The sequence below is a fragment of the Erinaceus europaeus genome, chromosome 11 (assembly GCF_950295315.1).
Source record: "Erinaceus europaeus chromosome 11, mEriEur2.1, whole genome shotgun sequence".
Lineage (NCBI taxonomy): Eukaryota > Metazoa > Chordata > Mammalia > Eulipotyphla > Erinaceidae > Erinaceus > Erinaceus europaeus.
Genome location: NC_080172.1, coordinates 53,369,817 through 53,389,000, shown reverse-complemented (window position 1 = coordinate 53,389,000; position 19,184 = coordinate 53,369,817). Strand labels below are relative to the sequence as shown.

The window sequence follows — 19,184 nt, the reverse complement described above, 5'->3', positions numbered from 1 at the left end:
CAGGATTTGACCTGGGATGCAGGGCCTGGCCAGGGATCCTCACTCATCTTTGCAGGGTGGGATTTCAGGGAGGCCTTTGATGGGTGGCACTACTCCCCACCCCACCCTGTTTTTTCTTTAACAGATACATTTATTCAATTATTTTTGCCACCATGTTCATTGCTGGGGTTCAGTGCCTCTACGGCTCCATCATTCCCAGTGGCCATTTTCCCCCTTTTCTTCTCTCTTTTTTTTCCTTTTAAAGTAAGAGTGAGAAGCAGAGATAGAGACTGAGAGAGTGACAGGAGAGACACCTGCAGTACTGCTCTACTACTTATTAAACTCCCCTCCTACAGGTTGGAGATGGGGGCTTGAACCCTGGCTCTTATACATGATGATTGGTGTGTTCTATCAGCACCTGGCCCTGATATATTTGTGAGTTAAGAAGAGAGAACAAGGGGGGCAGGCGGTGGTGCATCTGGTTGAGCACACACATTACAGTGCGCAAGGATCCAGGTTCAAGTCCCTGGTCTCCACTCTCAGGGGGAAAGCTTCACAAGTGGTGAAGTAGTGCTACAGGTGTCTCTTCATCTTTCTCCTCTCTGTCTCCCCCTTCCCTCTAGATTTCTGGCTGTCTGTATCTAATAAATAAAGATAATACAAATTTTTAAAAAAGAAGGGATAATGAGAGGAGAGAGAGAAAGAGAGAGAGAGAACACTAAAGCGTCACTCTAGCATATGTGACGCTCCTGGGGATTGGACCTAGGACCTCATGCATGCAGATCCAGTGTGCTTTAGCCAATGCACAATCCCCTGGACCACTGCTTTTTAAAGAATACATGTATTTTAATATTTTATTTATTTACTTGATAGAGACAGACAAAAATTGATAGGGAAGGGAGAGGTAATGGAGAAAGAGAGACACCTGCAGCTTCACCACTACTGAAGTTTTTCTCCTGCAGGTGGGGACTGGGGGCTTGAACTTGAGTCCTTGGGCATCGTAGCATGTGCATTCTATCCGATGCATCAAGCCTCAGCAATAACATGGCAGTGATAAATAAATAAATAAATAAATAAATAAATAAATAAATAAATGGAGAGCAAACCACAACATCACTTTGATGCATGTGATGCCGGGGAGCAAACCGAGGACCTCATGTTTAAGACTCCAAACTCTAGCCACCCCCTGCTTAATTTTTTTTACTAGTGATTTAACGGGGTTTTACACAATGATAAGATTTCAGGGGGTAGAATTTTATTATCCACACATGGTAAGTGTAAGTCACCACACTGTCCACCCAAGTTCTGTGCTCCTATCACAGCCTCCCTTTACATCCTTGTGGGTGCTGTTGGGGGGGTGGCTTCCTGGGCATTCTGTGACCTTGAACCCTGGGCTGGACTGTGACCTTGAGTGCCTGGTCTGAGCGCCCTCCCTGCTGGCCCCAGGCTCAGGTGGCAGCAGAGGCAGAGTCAGCAGTGCTGGGGCAGCGTCGGGCAGCGGTGGAGACCACACTTCGGGAGACCCAGGAGGAGAACGATGAGTTCCGACGACGCATCCTGGGTCTGGAGCAGCAGCTGAAGGAGACACGAGGCCTGGCGGAAGGTGGGGAAGTGGCGGAGGCACGGCTTCGGGACCGGCTGCAGCGAGTGGAGGTGGGGACCCTTGCTCAGCCCTGGCTGCCTGCTGGCCCTCTCTGCTCTCTTCCTGCAGAAATCCTTGGCCAGGTTTATTTTGCCCTTTAATGTGACTTGGTGTGAATGTCTCAGCCTCTGCATTGGAATTTTTGTTTTTATTGTTATTTTTAAAAGATTGATCCATAATAAAGAGAGAGAGGACCAGAGCATTACTCTGCCACATGTGGTGCTTGGGATTGAACTCCAGGACCTTATGCTGGGAGATCCATCGCTCTAGCCACTGCCACCTCCTGGGCTGCTATTTTTTTCTCTTATCTCCCACCCTTTGCTTAGTCTTTTGTCTTGATTTCATTGCTGGTGCCAGGGACTGAACCTGAGTCCTTGGAGCCCCAGGCATGAAAGTCTTTTTGCATAATCATTATGCTGTCTCCCCAGCCCTCATTTTTTTCTTCTTTGGAGTGCAGCTTTGTGCATGCACAATCTCACCTCCTTGGGCTACCTTTTCAGATAGAGAGGTAACAGAGACAGAGAAACATCACAGCCCACAACACTAAAGCTCACCTCAGGGCTGTGGTACTCCCAGGTGGTGCTAGGATTTGCTGGGGTGCTGGGCCACACACATGGCAAGGCACATACCCTGCCCAATGAGCTATCTCTATGGCTCTGATTGTTTTACCACCCATTGTCTTATAAATAGCTCTTCCTCCCTCTACTTAAACCCAAATGCCTTGAGCCCATGCCCTGCCCATCTCCTTCTTTTCCCAGGCTGAGAAGCAGCGACTGGAGGAAGCTCTGAATGCAGCTCAGGAGGAGGAGGGCAACCTGGCCGCGGCCAAGCGGGCTCTGGAGTTGAGGCTAGATGAGGCCCAGCGGGGGCTGACCCGCATGGGGCAGGAGCAGCAGGTGCTGACTCGCACCCTAGAGGAGGAGGCCAGGCAGCGGGAGGTGCTCCGCCGGGGCAAGGCTGAGCTGGAGGAGCAGAAGCGCTTGCTGGACAGGACTGTGGAGCGGCTGAACAAAGAGGTGGGCTGGTGCTAGGAAGCTGGCCTGCAGTGGGGAGGGGTTGTGGTGGCCCTGCTTTCCTCAAGTTCAGTGTTGACCAAAGCCAAGTCTTCAGAGTCCATCCTTCCTTGCTACCCCTCATCATTGCTTTTTTGTTTTCCTTTTTTTGGTTTTGTTTTATATTCTTTTTTGTGTCCAGGATTATCGCCGGGGTTCAGTGCTAACACTAAGAATCCACTGCTCCTGGCGGCAGTCACCACCCCCCATTTTATTTGATAAGACAGAGAAATTGGGAGGTGGGGATAGAGAGGGAGAGAAACACAGAGACACACCTACAGACCTGCTCCATCATGTGTGAAGCGTCCCCGCTGCAGGTGTGTAGTGGGGGCTCAAATCCAGGTCTTGTTTGGGTTCTGATGCATAAGACTATGTGTACTTAACCTGGTATGCCACTGCACCCCTCTCCACCCCTTCACCCCCACTCCCCTGTTTTTGAGAGAGCACTGCTCCAATCTGGCTTACAGTGGTATGAGTGATTGAATCTGGGACCTCAGAGCCTCTGGCTTTTGTACTACCGGTCCCCCACCTGCTTTGGTCTTCTCCCCCCATATCCCCTTTTGCCTTATGGGCATGATTCTTGGAGAATATCTCATGGGAGTCTTCCTACAAGGTCCAGGCAGAAGAGTCTTCATTGTGAAGATTTTTTTCTAGGGGAGGGGAAAGAGGAAACAAGAAAAGAAAAGAAAAGAAAATAATGGATTTTTTTCAAGTAAGGTTTTTTTTTTTTTAACAGTCTGTTTCTTTTAAAAATATTTTATTCATTAATTTGTTGGATAGCGAATAGAGACAGACAGAAACTGAGATGGAAGGAGGAGACAGGGAGAGAGAAAGAGACACCTGCAGTCCTGCTTCACTAGTTGGTGAGGCTTCCTCCCTGCAGGTGGGGACCAGGGGCTTGAACCCAGGTCCTTGCATATTGTAACAAGTATGCCACCACCAGCCCCCCCTTTTTTTTTCTTTTCACCAGAGCACTGCTCAGCTCTGGTTTATGGTGGTGCTGGGGATTGAACTTGGGGTCTCGGAGTCTCAGGCAAGAGTCTTTAGAGTGAAGACTTCTTTTCAAATCTTTGCATATGTGATTGCATATGGGAGAGAATTTCACATGCAGCAGAGTCCACCTGAAGCCAGCAAACACATGCTGGTACGTGCAGTACTAGGGACTGAACCAGGAATCTCAGGCATAGGAGCTCAGTGCTCTACCAATTAAACCATAGCTTTCTTTCTTTTTTAATTTAATTTTAATTTATAGGACAAAGAGAAAGAGGGGTGGGGAATAAAGAGTGGGAGAGAGACAGAGACACCTGCAGCACTGCTTCACCACTCATAAAGGTTTCCCCTGCAGGCAGGGACTGGCAGTTTGAACCCGGGTTCTTGTGCATGGTAATGTGTGTGCTCAACCAGGTTTGCTACTACTCAGAGCCATTTCTTCAGATGCTAATCATTGGCTTCTTGGGCTCACTGAAATATGGTCATTTAAAACTTGATTTGTATCAGGTACTGTTGTAAGTACTTAACACAGTTATCTAAGGTATTTCCCACAGTCATCTAGTACTATAGGAACTGGGAACTGAGACCCAGAGAGGTTAAGTAACTTGCCTATAGCCACACAGCAAATAAAAGTTAATGCCAGGATTTGAACCCAGGCCCAGGAGGGCTGCTTTGACAGGAAGCACTTCCCCACCTTCTGCCAGGCCTCATGTCTCCTTCAGCTCTAGGAAGGTTCTGGGGGTTCAGGGTCAGAGCAAGGACAGAGGCACCCAGTAAAGATGTGAGGTGATAGAACCTCTCTTCCCTATGTCTTAGCTGGAGCAGATTGGGGACGATTCCAAGCAAGCCCTGCAGCAGCTGCAGAGCCAACTGGAGGATTATAAGGAAAAGGCCCGGCGGGAAGTGGCTGATGCCCAGCGCCAGGCCAAGGAGTGGGCCAGCGAGGCTGAGAAGTCTTCTGGGGGCTTCAACCGGCTGCAGGATGAGGTAGGAGCCTGACCCTGGGGGGTGGGAGCACTTACCATGACCTTGGAGCCTGGTCAAGGGATTTTGAACCCAGGATCTGGTCTGACCACTTAGGCCATAGTGATGCTCTGGTTCATTCTCTCTGTGTCTCTATTTCTTCATTAAAAATATTCTTATTAATTTATTATTGGATAGAGGCATAGAGAAATTGAGAAGGGAGATGAGGATACAGAGAGATGCTGCAACTCTGCTTCACCACTCATGACGCTTTCCCCCTGCAGGTGGGGACCAGGAGCTTGAACCCAGGTCCTTGTACACTGTAATGTGTGCACTTAACCAGGTGCACCGCCACTTGGCCCCTATTTCTTCATTTTTTTAAATAGCTACTAGAGTTTTTGCTGGAGCTCAGGGCCTGGACAGGTCCACAGCTCCTGGAAGTCTTTCTTTTCTTTTAGTTGATAAGTACAGAGAAATTTAGATGGGGGAGGAGAGAGGAAGAGAGAGAGAAAGAGAGAGGGGGGAGAGGGGGAGGGAGATACCTGTAGGCCTATTTCAACACCTGTGAAGCTTCCCCCTGCAAATGGTACTGGGGACTTGAACCTGGGTCCTGTCTACTCAATTGAGTATACCACAGCCAACCTTTCTTTTTTTTTTTTTTTTTCCTCCTCCAGGGTTATTGCTGGGCTCGGTGCCTGCACCATGAATCCACTGCTCCTGGAGGCCATTTTTTTCCCCCTTTTGTTGCCCTTGTTGTAGCTTCGTTGTGGTTATTATTATTGCCCTTGTTGACGCAATTCGTTGTTGGATAGGACAGAGAGAAATGGAGAGAGGAGGGGAAGACAGAGAAGGGGAGAGAAAGATAGACACCTGCAGACCTGCTTCACCGCCTGTGAAGCGACTCCCCTGCAGGTGGGGAGCCGGGGGCTCAAACCGGGATCCTTATGCTGGTCCCTGCGCTTTGCGCCACATGCGCTTAACCCACTGCGCCACCGCCCGACCCCCCTTTTTTTTTTATTGTTACCAGGGATTATCACTGGGAGTCAGTTCCTGCATGACAAGTTCACCTTTCCTGGCACTTTTTCTTTATTTCCTTCCCTCCCCTCCCCCTGGCCCCTTCCCCTCTCTTCTCTCTGTTCTCATTCTCTCCCATTCTCACCCATTCTCTCTCTCTCTCTCTCTCTCTCTCTCTCCCTCTCTCTTTGATAAGACAGAGAGAAATTGAGAGGGGAGGAGAGAAAGATTGACACCTGCACCACTGCTCCACTGCTCATGAAGGCTCCCCCTGCAGATGGGAACTGGGGGCTTAAACCCAGGTCCTTACACATTGTAACGTGCTCAACTGGGTGCACCACCATTCAAGCCCTCCTCTTTGAAGAATTTCTTTTCTTGGGGTACACTGCCCCCACCCCCAATTTACTACTTTGGAGTTGTTGCTTTCTCCCCTTGTGCCCAGACCCAGAGGCTGCGACAGGCCCTGCAGGAATCCCAGGCCGATCGGGATACGGCTCGGCTGGACAAAGAGCTGCTGGCCCAGAGACTGCAGGGACTAGAGCAGGAGGCAGAGAATAAAAAGCGCTCCCAGGATGACAGGACCCGGCAACTCAAGAGCCTTGAGGTGAGCTCACTGGGAGGTGACCTGTGGTGTGGCACTGCTGACACTCTGGGCACAAGAGCCAGGACACTCCAAGCCTCTCTAGAGACTAAGGATTGGAAACCAGCCAGCCCATGGCTGATGAGTATTGGTTGTTATGGACTGTGGTGTTTGAACAACTTTGAATGAATTCCCAATGTTTAGAAATATATGGCAGCTTTGGAAATGGCTCAATATTATGTGAGCTTACCTGGATGTGCCAGCACTCGGCTAACCCTAGCCCACTATTTAAATATCTTAGAGATTAATTTATAATAAGGGGAGAGGCTGCAAAAACAACAACAAAACAAACAGCATGGCCTTGGAGGTGGAGCAGTGGCTAGAACATTAGACTCAGGCATGAGGTCCTGAGTTTGAACCCTGATGTCACATGTGCCATAGTGATGCTCAGGTTCTGTCTCTCATAAAACAATAATAATAATAGGTCTTTTATTATTTATTTATTTTCCCTTTTGTTGCCCTTGTTTTTGTTGTTGTTGTTGTTGTTGTTGTTATAGTTATTATTGTTGTTGATGTTGTAATTATTAGATATGACAGAGAGAAATGGAGAGAGGAGGGAAAGACGAAGGTGGAGAGAAAGACAGACACCTGCAGACCTGCTTCACTGCCTGTAAAGCGACTCCCCTGCAGGTGGGGAGCCAGGAGGCTCGAACCGGGATCCTTACACTGGTCCTTGTGCTTTTCACCACGTGCACTTAACCCGCTGCGCTACCACCCAACTCCCTAATAATAATAGGTCTTAAAGCTTAAGATAGAGGGAGAGGGAGAGAGACAGAGGGAATGAGAGGCACTACTGCACCTCGTATAAGACTTACCCTGTGCGGGTGCTCCCATGCTGTGCCTGGGGAGTCAAACTCAGGTCCTCATGCATGGTAAATTGTGTCCTCTCTTGGCCCCTGGTAAAACTCAGGCAGCCATCACTGGCGTTCATCCTGTCTAGTCTGTGTGTACTGCCTAGCTCATTTGTGTGCTCCCGTTAGTTCCTGACTCATCTCTACATTGGTCCAACACTCAATCCCATTAGGGTAGTCGGGCTGCCTTAGTGAAGACTAGGCAGATTCTGGGGTTTGTCTGCCTGCCAAGATGCATGCCCCACCCTTCCCTGTGATACCATATCTGGTGGGCAGAGGGCACTGGTTCCACCATAGCCCTGGACTGGGCAAGACTCAGCAGGTCACCCAGATGAGTGGGAGAGAAAGAAGTGAGTGGAGCCTAGGGTTTGAGCAGGCCCTGAGCTAAGCCTGCCCTCCTAGTGTCCTGCCTTTGGGGGCAGAACTGACCTGTTTCCTTGTCAACAGGAGAAGGTGTCCCGGCTGGAGGCAGAGCTGGATGAGGAGAGAAGCACCGTGGAGCTGCTGACAGAGAGGATGAACCGTGGCCGAGACCAGGTAGCCCCTCACCAGTGTCTTCCTTAACTGCAGAGTTAGCATCTCCACACTTTAGAGAGTTGTGGATGTGGGGTCTACATGGCTGGCTCAGCCTTGGGGTCTGCTTTAGCACAGGCTGGAGGGCAGGGATCTGAGTGGAGGAGGAGCCCTGGGGGCCTGGGTTCCCTTTGACCTGAATCTGGGCGGCTTTCACTAAAAAAAATGCTAACAGCCAGGAAAGTAGCTCAACTGATAGAATGCAGGATGCTCATGTCTGATGCTCCTAGTTTGAGCCCCTGCATTTTATGTACCCAAGTGGTGCTCTGGTCTCTCTCTCTCTGAAACTGCCATAATATGAAATTTTAAAAAAGATATTTTTTTAAGTGAAGAGGGGCTGGAAGGTGGCTTACCCAGTAGAGTACATACATTACCAAACATGAGGACCTGAGTTCAAGCCCCCCAACTGTAAGGGGGAGGCTTCATGAGCGGTGAAACAATGCTTCAGGTACCTTCCTTCCTCCCTCCCTTCCTTCCTTCCTTCCTTCCTTCCTTCCTTCCTTCCTTCCTTCCTTTCTCCATATCTGTCTCTTCCCTCTCAATTTCTCTTTGTCCTATAAAATGAAAGAAAGAATAAAAGAGAACAAAGTGGCCACTGGGAGCAGTGGATTCACCATGCAGGCTCCAGGGCCTAGTGATAACTTGGTAGCAATTTAAAAAATAAAATAAAAAAGGCTGACAGGTGGCTTTCCTGGTGGGAACACCTACAGGGCAAAAGCTTCACAAGCCATGGAACACTGCTGCAGTGTCTCTCTTCTCTCTCCCCTCCACCTCAATTTATTTATTAATGAAAAAGATAGGAGGAAAGAGAGAGAAAGAGCCAGACATCACTCTGGTACATGTGCTGCCTGGGATTTAACTCAGGACCTCATGCTTGAGAGTCCAATGCTTTACCCACTGCTCCACTGCTCCATCTTTCAGATCACCTCTCTGAGTCTCTCTGTCTCTATCTGTCACTTACCCTCTATATAAAGGAAAGAAAAACATAGCCACTGGTGCAGTCTGGGAGGTGGCACAGTATATAAAGCATTGGACACTGAAGCATGAGGTCCCGAATTTAGTCCCTGGCAATGCATGTGCCAGAGTGATATTCTGGTTATCTTTCTTTTCTCCCTTATTATCTCTCTCATTAATAAATCTATATTTAAATAAAAAGACCACTAGCTGCAACAGTGGCGTCATGCAAGCATGGAGCCCCAAAAGTAACCCTGATGGCAAATAAATAAATATGGCAATAAAAAAGGGGGCCAGGCAGTGGTGTACCTGGTTAAGCACACACATTACCATGTATGAGGACCCAGGTTCGAGCCCCAGCTGCCCACCTGTAGGGGGAAGCTTCATCAGCAATGAAACAGGTCTGAAGGTGTCTCTCCCTCTTCTTTATCTCCCCCATCCTCTCAGTTTATATCTGTCCTATCAAATGAAAAAATAAACAGGAAAGGATGCCTGCCTATTTATGGCAAGACTGAGGAGGCCCTGTGTACATTCTGGGGCCTCCTCTCATTTGAGGAGGATCAGGAACTGGGGAGATTGAGAGAGCAACATGCAGCCCCTCTGCTCCATTTGGGTCCCTTGCTGGTTCCTTGTCAGCCCTACTCAGACCCCTAAGTCTGGCTCCCCTTGCCTGTCCACACCAGGTGGACCAGCTGAGGACAGAACTCATGCAGGAGAGATCCAGTAGGCAGGACCTGGAGTGCGACAAGATCTCTCTGGAGAGACAGGTGAGGGGTCTGGCCCAGGAGGCGGGGAGACTGACCGCTGAAGGGCTTGGAAGTGGAGTCTGACCATGGGATATCCTGTCACTGCCAGAACAAAGACCTGAAGAGTCGGCTGGCTAGTTCTGAAGGTTTCCAGAAGCCTAGTGCCAACCTGTCTCAGCTCGAATCCCAGAACCGGGAGTTGCAGGAGCGGCTCCAGTCAGAAGAGAGGTGACCTGAGCTCCTCTTCCTTCATCCTGCCAAGCTATTCTTCTTGGGAGGGGCTCCCTCAACCTTCCCCCTGGGAATTGGACAGCCTAGCCTGATCTTTGAGGAGAGCTTTTCTTTCTTTCTTTTTTTAATAATTTATTTCTTTATTGGGGAATTAATGCTTTACATTCAACAGTAAATACAATAGTTTGTACATGCATAACATTCCCCAGATTGAGGGAGCTGGGAAAGTTGTTGAAATGCTGGTGTGGGAAGGTCCTCCAGCTCCTTGGATCTGCTCATGAGACAACTCCTGGCATACACAGCATGGGACCTCGTGGAGGCCCCCCCTGGCAACCATGATCACCACTGGCAACCTTTGTCCCCTGTGCTTTTAGGGAGAAGAGTGTCCTACAGTCTAGCAACCGGAAGCTGGAGAGAAAAGTGAAGGAGCTGTCCATCCAGATTGATGACGAGCGGCAGCATGTCAATGACCAGAAGGACCAGGTGAGGTGACCATTAGTGCATGAGCTGTGTTCATCTCAAGGCCAAGAGCAGCCTCAGCACCAGTGCCTCCTACACTCAGACTTGCCCTCTGGAAAGACAGATTCGACCAGATACCTGAGTTACAGTGGTCACAGTAAGTGCATGGGTTACTTGGAGAGAAGTGCCAGCACACTTCTCTCCAAGACATACCCAGGAGCTTAATTTTTGCTCACTAATTTATTTGTTTGTTTGTTATTGCATAGAGATAGACAGAAATTGAGAGGAGAGAGAGACAGACACCTGCAGCCCTGCTTTAGCATTTATGAAGCTTTCCCCCTGGGGACCAGGGGCTTGAACCTGGGTTGTTGTACACTGTAATTTGAGCACTTAACCAGATGCACCACCACCTGGCCCCCAGGAGCTTATTTATTTATTTTTTTATTTACCCCCTTTTTGCCTTTGTTTTTTTTATTGTTGTTGATGATGTCATTGTTAGATAGGACAAAGAGAAATGGAGAGAGGAGGGGAAGACAGAGAGGAGAAGAGAAAGACACCTGCAGACCTGCTTCACTGCCTGTGAAGTGACTCCCCTGCAGGTGGGGAGCAAGGGGCTTGAACCAGGATCCTTATGCCGGTCCTTGCACTTTGTGCCACGTGCGCTTAACTCACTGCGCTACCGTCCGACTCCTGGAGCTTAATTTTTTTTTTTTTTCCCTCCTCCAGGGTTATTGCTGGGCTCGGTGCCTGCACCATGAATCCACCGCTCCTGGAGGCCATTTTTTTCCCCCTTTTGTTGCCCTTGTTGTAGCTTCGTTGTGGTTATTATTATTGCCCTTGTTGACGCAGTTCGTTGTTGGATAGGACAGAGAGAAATGGAGAGAGGAGGGGAAGACAGAGAAGGGGAGAGAAAGATAGACACCTGCAGACCTGCTTCACCGCCTGTGAAGCGACTCCCCTGCAGGTGGGGAGCCGGGGGCTCGAACCGGGATCCTTACGCCGGTTCCTGCGCTTTGCGCCACATGCGCTTAACCCACTGCGCCACCGCCCGACCCCCAGAGCTTAATTTTTGTTTGCTTTAAGGACACATTTATTTGAGCTGGGGAGATAGCATAATGGTTATGCAAAAGATTTTCATGCCTAGGGCTCTGAGGTCCTAGGTTCAACCCCCAGTGCCACTATGAGCCAGAGTTGAGCAGTGCTTTGGTTTTTTTTTTTTTTTTTTCTCTCCCTCTCTCTTTATCTCTCTCTTCTTCTTTCTTTCTCTCTTTTTAATTTTTCTCTTGGTATCTCTCCTTCATTAAAATGAATAAATAATGGGTTGTTGGAAAAGTCATGACATGCTTTTCTTTTTTCTTTAACTTTTTATTTATAAAAAGGAAACATTGACTAAACCATAAGAGGCACACAACTTCACACAATTCCCACGACCAGAACTCTGTATCCCAACCCCTCACCTGATAGCTTTCCTATTCTTTAACCCTCTGGGAGTGTGGACCCAAGGTCATTGTGGGATGCAGAAGGTTGTAGGTCTGGCTTATGTAATTGCTTCCCTGCTGGACATGGGCATTGACAGATTGATCCATACCCCCAGCCTGTCTTTCTCTTTCCCTAGTGGGGAAGGGCTCTGGGGAAGTGGAGCTCCAGGACACATTAGTGGGGTTGTCTGTCCAGGGAAGTCTGGTCGGCATCATGCTAGCATCTGGAACCTGGTGGTTGACAAGAGAGTTAACATACAAAGCCAAATAAATTGTTGACCAATCATGGACCTAAAGGCTGGAATAGTGCAGATGAAGTGTTGGGGGGGGGTCCTCTATTTTGTAGATAGCTAGTAGGCATATTTTAGTTATATTCCAAAGGCTATACTAGTTTTGTTTGTTTGTTTTCCCTGAGCCTGATCTGATATGCAAGTAGATCCAAGTTATTGTCTGGGGAGATGATGTCATGGCAGGCAGAAGGACCAGTAAGCTGGATCAGGGAAGAGAGTAGCTCCCAAATGTGGGAGAAGGGTATAAATATTGTTGACTGTAGACCCCATTGATTTGATCTGATCTGGGGCCCATATTCAGCTTAGGATCCTATGTGACCACTGCATCCCTGTAGATATGAGCTCACATTCTATGGTCATGAGTAGGAACGTTCCAAGCTGCCCCAATATCAGGACCCATTTTCTCAGGTGTAGCATATATTGTCCAGCCTCCCTTTGGAGGATGGAACATTCTCTACCATTGTTGATCCAAGTTGAGGGCAAGGTCCTATGGGGGCCCACAAAGGGGTCTATTGTGTTGTTCCTGGTATAAATGACCAGTACCAATGGAGAGAGGGATTTATTTGAGGTCTAGGCCCATAAATGACATGCTTTTCTATGCAAAAAATGTATTGTGACTTTTCTGAAAACCCAATATATATATATTTTAAATGGAGCCAGGCAGTAGGGCATCTGGTTAAGTGTACACATTACAGTGCATAAGGACCTGGGTTCAAGCCCCTGGTCCCCACCTGTATGGGGTAAATTTCATGAGTGGTGAAGTAGAGCTGCAAGTGTCTCTTTGTCTCTTTCCCTTTCTATCTCCCCCACCCCTCTCAATTTCTTTGTCTCTATCCAATGATAAAGAAGTTAAAAAAAAATAAATCTAGGGGAGTCAGGCGGTAGCACAGCGGGTTAAGCGCAGGTGGCGCAAAGAAGGACTGGCCTAAGGATCCCAGTTCGAGCCCCAGGCTCCCCACCTGCAGGGGAGTTGCTTCACAGGCGGTGAAGCAGGTCTGCAGGTGTCTGTCTTTCTCTCCCCCTCTCTGTCTTCCCCTCCTCTCTCCATTTCTCTCTTTCCTATCCAACAACAATGGCATCATCAACAACAACAATAATGACTACAACAATAAAACAAGGGCAACAAAAGGCAATAAATAAATAAAATATTAAAAAAAATTAAATCTATTTTATCTCACTTTTTTCCTTTTGTTGATAGAGACAGAGAGAAATTAAGTGAGGAAAAGAGGAAGAGAGACACCTGCAGTACTGTTCCAACATTCACAAAGCTTCCCTTCTGCAGGTGGAGACCAGGGCTTTAACCTGGGTCACTGTGTGTTGCAACATACATGCTTTATCCAGTGTACCACTGCCTGACTCCGAAGATTTATTTATGCAAAAGAGAGAACCAAAGGATCACTGTGGCACATGTGATACCAGGAATTAAACTTGGGACCTCATGCTTGAGAGTCCAACACCTTATCTACTGCACCACCTCCTGGGCCACTTACTTGTTTTTGTGGAGTTGCATGATTTCACTGCTCTGGGCTATGTAGTCATTAAGATTGAGAGATAGATAACGAGAAAGAGAGGAAGCGACACCATAGTACCAGTGCTTCCCCCATAGCCAGCACCTCCCATGTGAGGTTGGAGCTTAAACCCTGGCCATGCACATGGCAATGCAAACGCCCCAGTGGTTGAGCTCTCTCGCCAGCCCTGAACCTTTGAGCTTCCTTGTCAAGATTGTTTCAGGGGAGGGAGCTGATATGGGCACTTGGTCTTCTGTGCAGCTCAGCCTGAGGGTGAAGGCTCTGAAGAGGCAGGTAGACCAAGCTGAAGAGGAAATTGAGCGTCTGGATGGCCTGAGGAAGAAGGCCCAGCGTGAGCTGGAGGAACAGCATGAAGTGAACGAGCAGCTCCAGGCCCGCATCAAAGCCCTGGAGAAGGATTCCTGGTAGATACTGCTATTCTGCCTGGGGGGAGAGCAGCCGTCCAGGGAAGGGGCGCCTCTGAGCCAGGAGGGAGATCCTTGGGGCCTCAGAGTCACAGATTCCTGCCCAGAAGCCAGCCTGACGATCTCTTAGTGTTTCAGTCCCCATTCTGTGCCCTGCCCTCAGATCTCTGATCAGTGAGGGAGCTAAAAAAAAAACAATTGGGAATTCTTGGGGCCAAGTGGTGGTATACCTAGTTGAGCTCACATGTTACCATGCATAAGGACCTGAGTTTAAGCCCTAAATCACCAACTTTAGGGGGGATGCTTCATGAGTAGTGAAGTGTGCTGCAGGTGTCTTTCTCTGTATCTCTCTATACTCTCAATTTCTCTGTTCTATCAGGAAAAAAAAAAAAGGAATCCCCCTTAGCATGAACAAGATGACTATACTTGTCTTTCTCTTTTTCCTTTTCCTTTCTTTTCCCCTTCCCCTCTCCCTCCCCTTTCTTCTCCTTTCCCCCTTCCTTCCTTCCTTGCTAACAGGGTTATCTCTGAGGCTCAGTACCTGTACCACTTCACCACTCCCAGTGGCCTTTTTTTTTTTTTCCTCCTCCAGGGTTATTGCTGGGGCTCAATGCCTGCATTACTAATCCACTGTTCCTGGAGGCCATTTTTTGTTGTTTGTTTGTTTTTCCCATTTTGTTGCCCTTGTTGTTGTCCTTATTGTTATTTTTGCCATTGATGATGATGTTGTTGGACAGGACAGATAGAAATCGAGAGAGGAGGGGAAACAGAGGGGAAGAAAAAGATAGACACCTGCAGACCTGCTTCACCACCTGTGAAGTGACTCTCCTTCAGGTGGGGAGCTGGGGGCTCAAACTGGATCCTTACGCCAGTCTTTGCGCTTTGCACCATGTGCGCCTAACCTGCTGCACTACCACCCGACCCCTCATGCCTTTTTATTCATTTTAAAGATTTTGTTTATTAATGAGAAAGATAGGAGGAGAGGGAAAGAACCAGATATCACCCTGGTACATGTGCTGCTGGGGCTTGAACTCAGGACCTCATGCTTGAGAGTTCAGTACTTTCTCCACTGAGCCATCTCCCAGACCACAACCTTTTTGTTTTTTTAAACCCTCTAGATAGAGGATGAGAGAAACGGGGGTGGGATGGGGGCAGGGAATCTAATTTTTTTCCAAAAAATTTATATTTATTTATTATTGGTTATAGACAGAGAAAGATTGAGAGGGGAGGGAGAGATAGGGAGAAAGACACCTGCAGCCCTGCTTCATCATTCATGAAGCTTTTCTCCTGCAGGTGGGGCCAGGGGCTTGAACCTAGGTCCATGAGCGCTATAATGTGAGTGCTTAACCAGATGTGCCACCGCCTGCCCCCCCCCATCCAATACTTTATTCTCTAAGGCTGTGTGTCTCTTATCTTCTCAGTTCTTTCTGTTGACCAGTGTTCTTCTCTCCCTGACTCAGGCGCAAAACTACCCGCTCGGCGGCTGAGTCCACCCTCCAGCATGAGGGACTAAGCTCAGATGAAGAATTTGACAGCGTCTATGACCCCAGTTCCATCGCCTCGCTGCTGACAGAGAGCAACCTGCAGACCAGCTCCTGCTAGCTGGTGACCCACAGGCACCCAGAACCCAGACCCCAGGCCTTGTCTGGCCTGCCCTGCTCTTCCTGTCTGGCCTGTACCTCTCATTCCTGTGGGGACTCCCCACTGTTAAGATACAAGCCTGGGATGGGTGTCAGTGAATAGAGGTGATAGCTGTCTCTATCACCTCATGATAGTGGTTGGACTCTCCCTTTCCTTTGGAGGAGCCAGTATTTCAGGCCACCTGAACCCTCCCCTTAAGTGTCCACACCTCCCTCTGCTCCTGCTTAGGGGTGGGAGGGGCAGCCTAGAGGCTGAGGGGACATGAGTAAGGTTAGAAGGGCTAGAAATAACCGTGTGCACAAAGCTTGCTTTCTTTAGCCATAACCCTCAGGCTCAGGGAAACACCCTTTGTGGTTCCCTTTCTCTGGACTCCTGCAGTCCATTTTACACCCTCTCTGGGGCAGGGTGACATAGACAGTAGACACGTTCCACCCACTTCTCAGATGCACCTGTTTGCACAGTCATGATGCTAGGTGATAGCCCCCACGATCCCCAGTCCCCTTCATGCTCCCTTTCTCATCTTCCCCACCCCACTTGCCTTCTTTCCCTCCAGTGCCTTATCTAGGGCCAGAAGACAAGGGTGCGCTCCTGCCTTTTACCACCCTGTACATTAATACCTCTCCAGGGGCCAGCCTTTCATTGCTGCCCCAGTGACAGGCAGAGAGCTGCCAGCTTCTCTGCCAGTGAGCCCCCAGGAGAGGGCCCCTGGTGGAGACACAATGTGCTATAAGGACCCTGTTCTGCTCAGGATTCCAGTTTCCCTTAGTCCCCTCTGTGACTGCAGGTGTGCTCTGGGGAACCCTGGCCATGTATATATACACATTCAGGAAGCAATAGTTTCACCTGTGGCTCCTCTGACTGGCTGGGCCTAGCTTCACTGAGCAGCTGAAGGCCCTTCAACATCTTGGGACCTTGCACTCAATGACACAGGGCTGCCTGCCTGAGCCAGAGGCTACCTCTTGGTAGAAACAGGCAAGAAGCAATGGAGGTGTTTAGTCCTCCTTTGGGTTTGGGGGGAGAGCCAACTCCTGGGGGTGGGGTGGGGAGATTGATGATTTACCTCTTTTACTTCCTAAGCAGACTCTGTAAGGAGCTGGGGGGGGGGGCAAAGAAGGCTGTTATCCCCAATGACTTGTAATTTCATGATTAACAAGAAAAATCCTCTGTTCTGCAGATCCGTTATGTTCTACTAATATAATCACACCTTGATTTTATTTAAATGATATATTAAAATTATATGTCTCTATCGACCTGTCTTGTTCCTTTCCTTGGCTGACTTTTTATCTTTTTAAAATATATTTCAGTCTAGGAGGCAGCATAGTAGACAAAGCATTGGACTCTCAAGCATAAGGCTCCTGGTTAAGTCCCTGGCATCTCATGTCTCAAGAGCGATAATCTGGTTCTTTTTCTCTCTTTTCTTATCTCTTGTATTAGTTAATAAAATATTTTTGGAATGATTAAAAAGATTTATTTAAAATAGAGGAGAAAGAGGACCAGAGCATCTCTCTGGCACATATGCTACTGAGGATCAAACTCATACCTCATGATCACAAGTCCTCAGATCTAACCACTGCACTGCCTCCGGGGTGACTCACCTCACTATTTAGAGACCCCTTGATACTAGATAATTTAGGGAACCTGGAAGTGTTTATAGTAGCTTCATTATGTCTTGAATAACTTTCTAGTATTAGCAAGGCCAGTAATAACCTTCTGTTAGAATTGGACAAACTAGAAGAGAAATGGTTTTATTCTCTTGAGACATAGGGTTATTCCTGACATTCACTTCCCAGGGGCAAAGTCCACTACTTACTCACCTGAGACCCATGCCTGGGACCCTCCTGGGGAAGCAGGGAAGTGTCTCAACATCCCTTTATATTGCCTTGAGAGTGAAGCAGGTGTTGCCAAAGCCAATGGCCAGATGCAGGAGCATTGCCCACTCACGAGTGGTCAGACATCCCTGCTGTTCATGCTAACTATAGGGAACAGTTGGGTGGAGAAGAGGCACCCAGGTCATAGTTGGTTAACCAGCTTTTTTGGGCCCTTCACATGCTAATCTGGGCTCAAGGAGCATTACCTTTGGAGAAGTGGAAGCTCATCCTTTTAAGGCAAAGTGTCCCGCCTCTCCCAACCTTATAAGGGCTGCTTTGGTGTGCCGGCTTCTGCAAAACAAGCCCCACCCAGAGCCTTGCTGGGCTTGACTTTGACCTGGGCCCCTGCCAGGATAAGGCACCTGCCAGACTGGCTTGGGCCAGTCTGAGTGAGCTGGTCTTTGGTGCCTGCATTTCTAGGGCGGAGGAAAGCTGTGCTCAACGCCGCCTGCCCCATAGGTTGGCCTATGTATGAGAATGAGACTGTATGGAAACCTTGTTTTCCAAATCCTCAGTCTCGGGGATTCCGGCAACCAATACTGATCTTGGATTGATAGGAGATAGCAAAGACTAATGACGACTATCTCAAAGTGCAAACACCAGGCAAAACTTCAAAGTAGCCCCAGGTAAGCACCCAAGCCCCATTTTAGAGAAATCCAAGGGTGCACAGATCGACGTGTCCAGAAACCGACAAACCACGCCCCCCCGCTCTCCCGTTGGCTGAATGCGATGGAAGGGCGTGTCCACCAATAGCTCCGCCCCGACGCGCTTATCTTAGGGGCGGCTGCGCGCGCGCCCGCCCAGTCCGAGCTGGACGGCAGGGTGGATGACCTTTCTCTGCTGCGGCCTCGAGCGACCATGAACGGGACGCGGAACTGGTGTTCCGTGGTGGACGTACACTCGGAGGGCCAGACCGCGGTAAGATACGGCGGCCTCCGCCTCTCCCGAGCAGGGAGTTCTTTCTCGTTCCGCCCAGCTCTCCGGCTTCTCCTGGGGCCGCTCTCGGAGCGCTCAGCTCCACGCCCCTCGCTTCCCTGCTCCCACCACCGGGTGGCGGGCTCCCCGGGTGCGAGGACTCGCGGGCCTCTGCCTCTGGGGAGTCACTGGGTGCTTGTCCCGGACTGGACGCCGCTCTTGCGAGCGCTCCCTGGGCGGCGGAAGAGCCGTCTGCGGCCGCGAGCCCCGGTTGCTCGGCCTGGGCGTCCCGGCGAGGCGGGAGGCGAGGCTTCTCCACCTGGTAGCCCAGGTGCTCTCTGAAGGACTTCCTGGTGCTGGGGTGGCCGGGAAGCGGAGAGTGGAACCGTCTGGGAGGCTGGACCAAGACCCCGGTGGGAGGGGGGTGCGAGACTGTGCTGGGGACCTTACTGTTATAGGGGAAGATGGGGGCACAGGGAGGCCCACTCCCCCTTTGGGCGGTGCCTTCTCTCCCTCAACACTACCTTTCGCTTGTCTGCTCTGGAGGGGAGGGGGACAAACTCCACTGAGGTTTCTCCTTGCTCCCTTCCTCCGCTCTGCCCGCGCTCTCCTAGGAGGGTTCTTGGTTTGCCTCTGGGTGAAGGGGTGCCCCTGCCTGGGCTGAGCCGGGAAGGGACTGACCCCCGCAGTGGTTTCTGAGGTTTGGGGAGGGGCCGGTTCTCGGTGCCAATCCGATCTGCCCTGCTTCCCTCCCCCTTGGCTCCTGACCGCTGTTCTCACCTCTCTGTGGGTTGGTTGGTTGGTTTTCCACTCAAGAGCAAAGGAGGGTAACTGCATTTCTGGGCTTCGATGGGGAACCTAACGCAGAATGAGTGTGCTCCGTTTTCATCTGATTCCAAGCTGTCGTGGGATGAGTGAGTTGGGGGCCAAGATGATGGGGAGTTTGCATCGCTCCCTCTGCTCTC

At 49.6% G+C, this 19,184-nt stretch overlaps 2 protein-coding genes across 3 annotated transcripts in view; both read left to right on the top strand.

Annotated features, from left to right (window-relative positions):
• Positions 1-16,678, top strand: part of CGN (cingulin) — a 55,693-nt gene extending 39,015 nt beyond the window's left edge. Inside the window, exons 12-21 of the mRNA XM_060201695.1 lie at positions 1,426-1,632; positions 2,380-2,637; positions 4,480-4,650; positions 6,083-6,244; positions 7,579-7,668; positions 9,342-9,425; positions 9,514-9,632; positions 10,010-10,118; positions 13,632-13,795; positions 15,256-16,678. Coding sequence (XP_060057678.1) covers positions 1,426-1,632; positions 2,380-2,637; positions 4,480-4,650; positions 6,083-6,244; positions 7,579-7,668; positions 9,342-9,425; positions 9,514-9,632; positions 10,010-10,118; positions 13,632-13,795; positions 15,256-15,397 — 1,506 coding nt within the window. The 3' untranslated portion in view covers positions 15,398-16,678. The remainder of the gene's footprint in view (positions 1-1,425; positions 1,633-2,379; positions 2,638-4,479; positions 4,651-6,082; positions 6,245-7,578; positions 7,669-9,341; positions 9,426-9,513; positions 9,633-10,009; positions 10,119-13,631; positions 13,796-15,255) is intronic.
• Positions 16,679-18,064: 1,386 nt separating this feature from the next.
• The window catches only part of TUFT1 (tuftelin 1), a 56,326-nt gene continuing 55,206 nt past the window's right edge, over positions 18,065-19,184 (top strand). For both annotated transcript variants that reach the window (XM_016191506.2, XM_007530659.3), the window contains exon 1: positions 18,065-18,222. In XM_016191506.2, the coding sequence (XP_016046992.1) occupies positions 18,163-18,222 (60 nt within the window). In that variant the 5' untranslated portion in view covers positions 18,065-18,162. The remainder of the gene's footprint in view (positions 18,223-19,184) is intronic.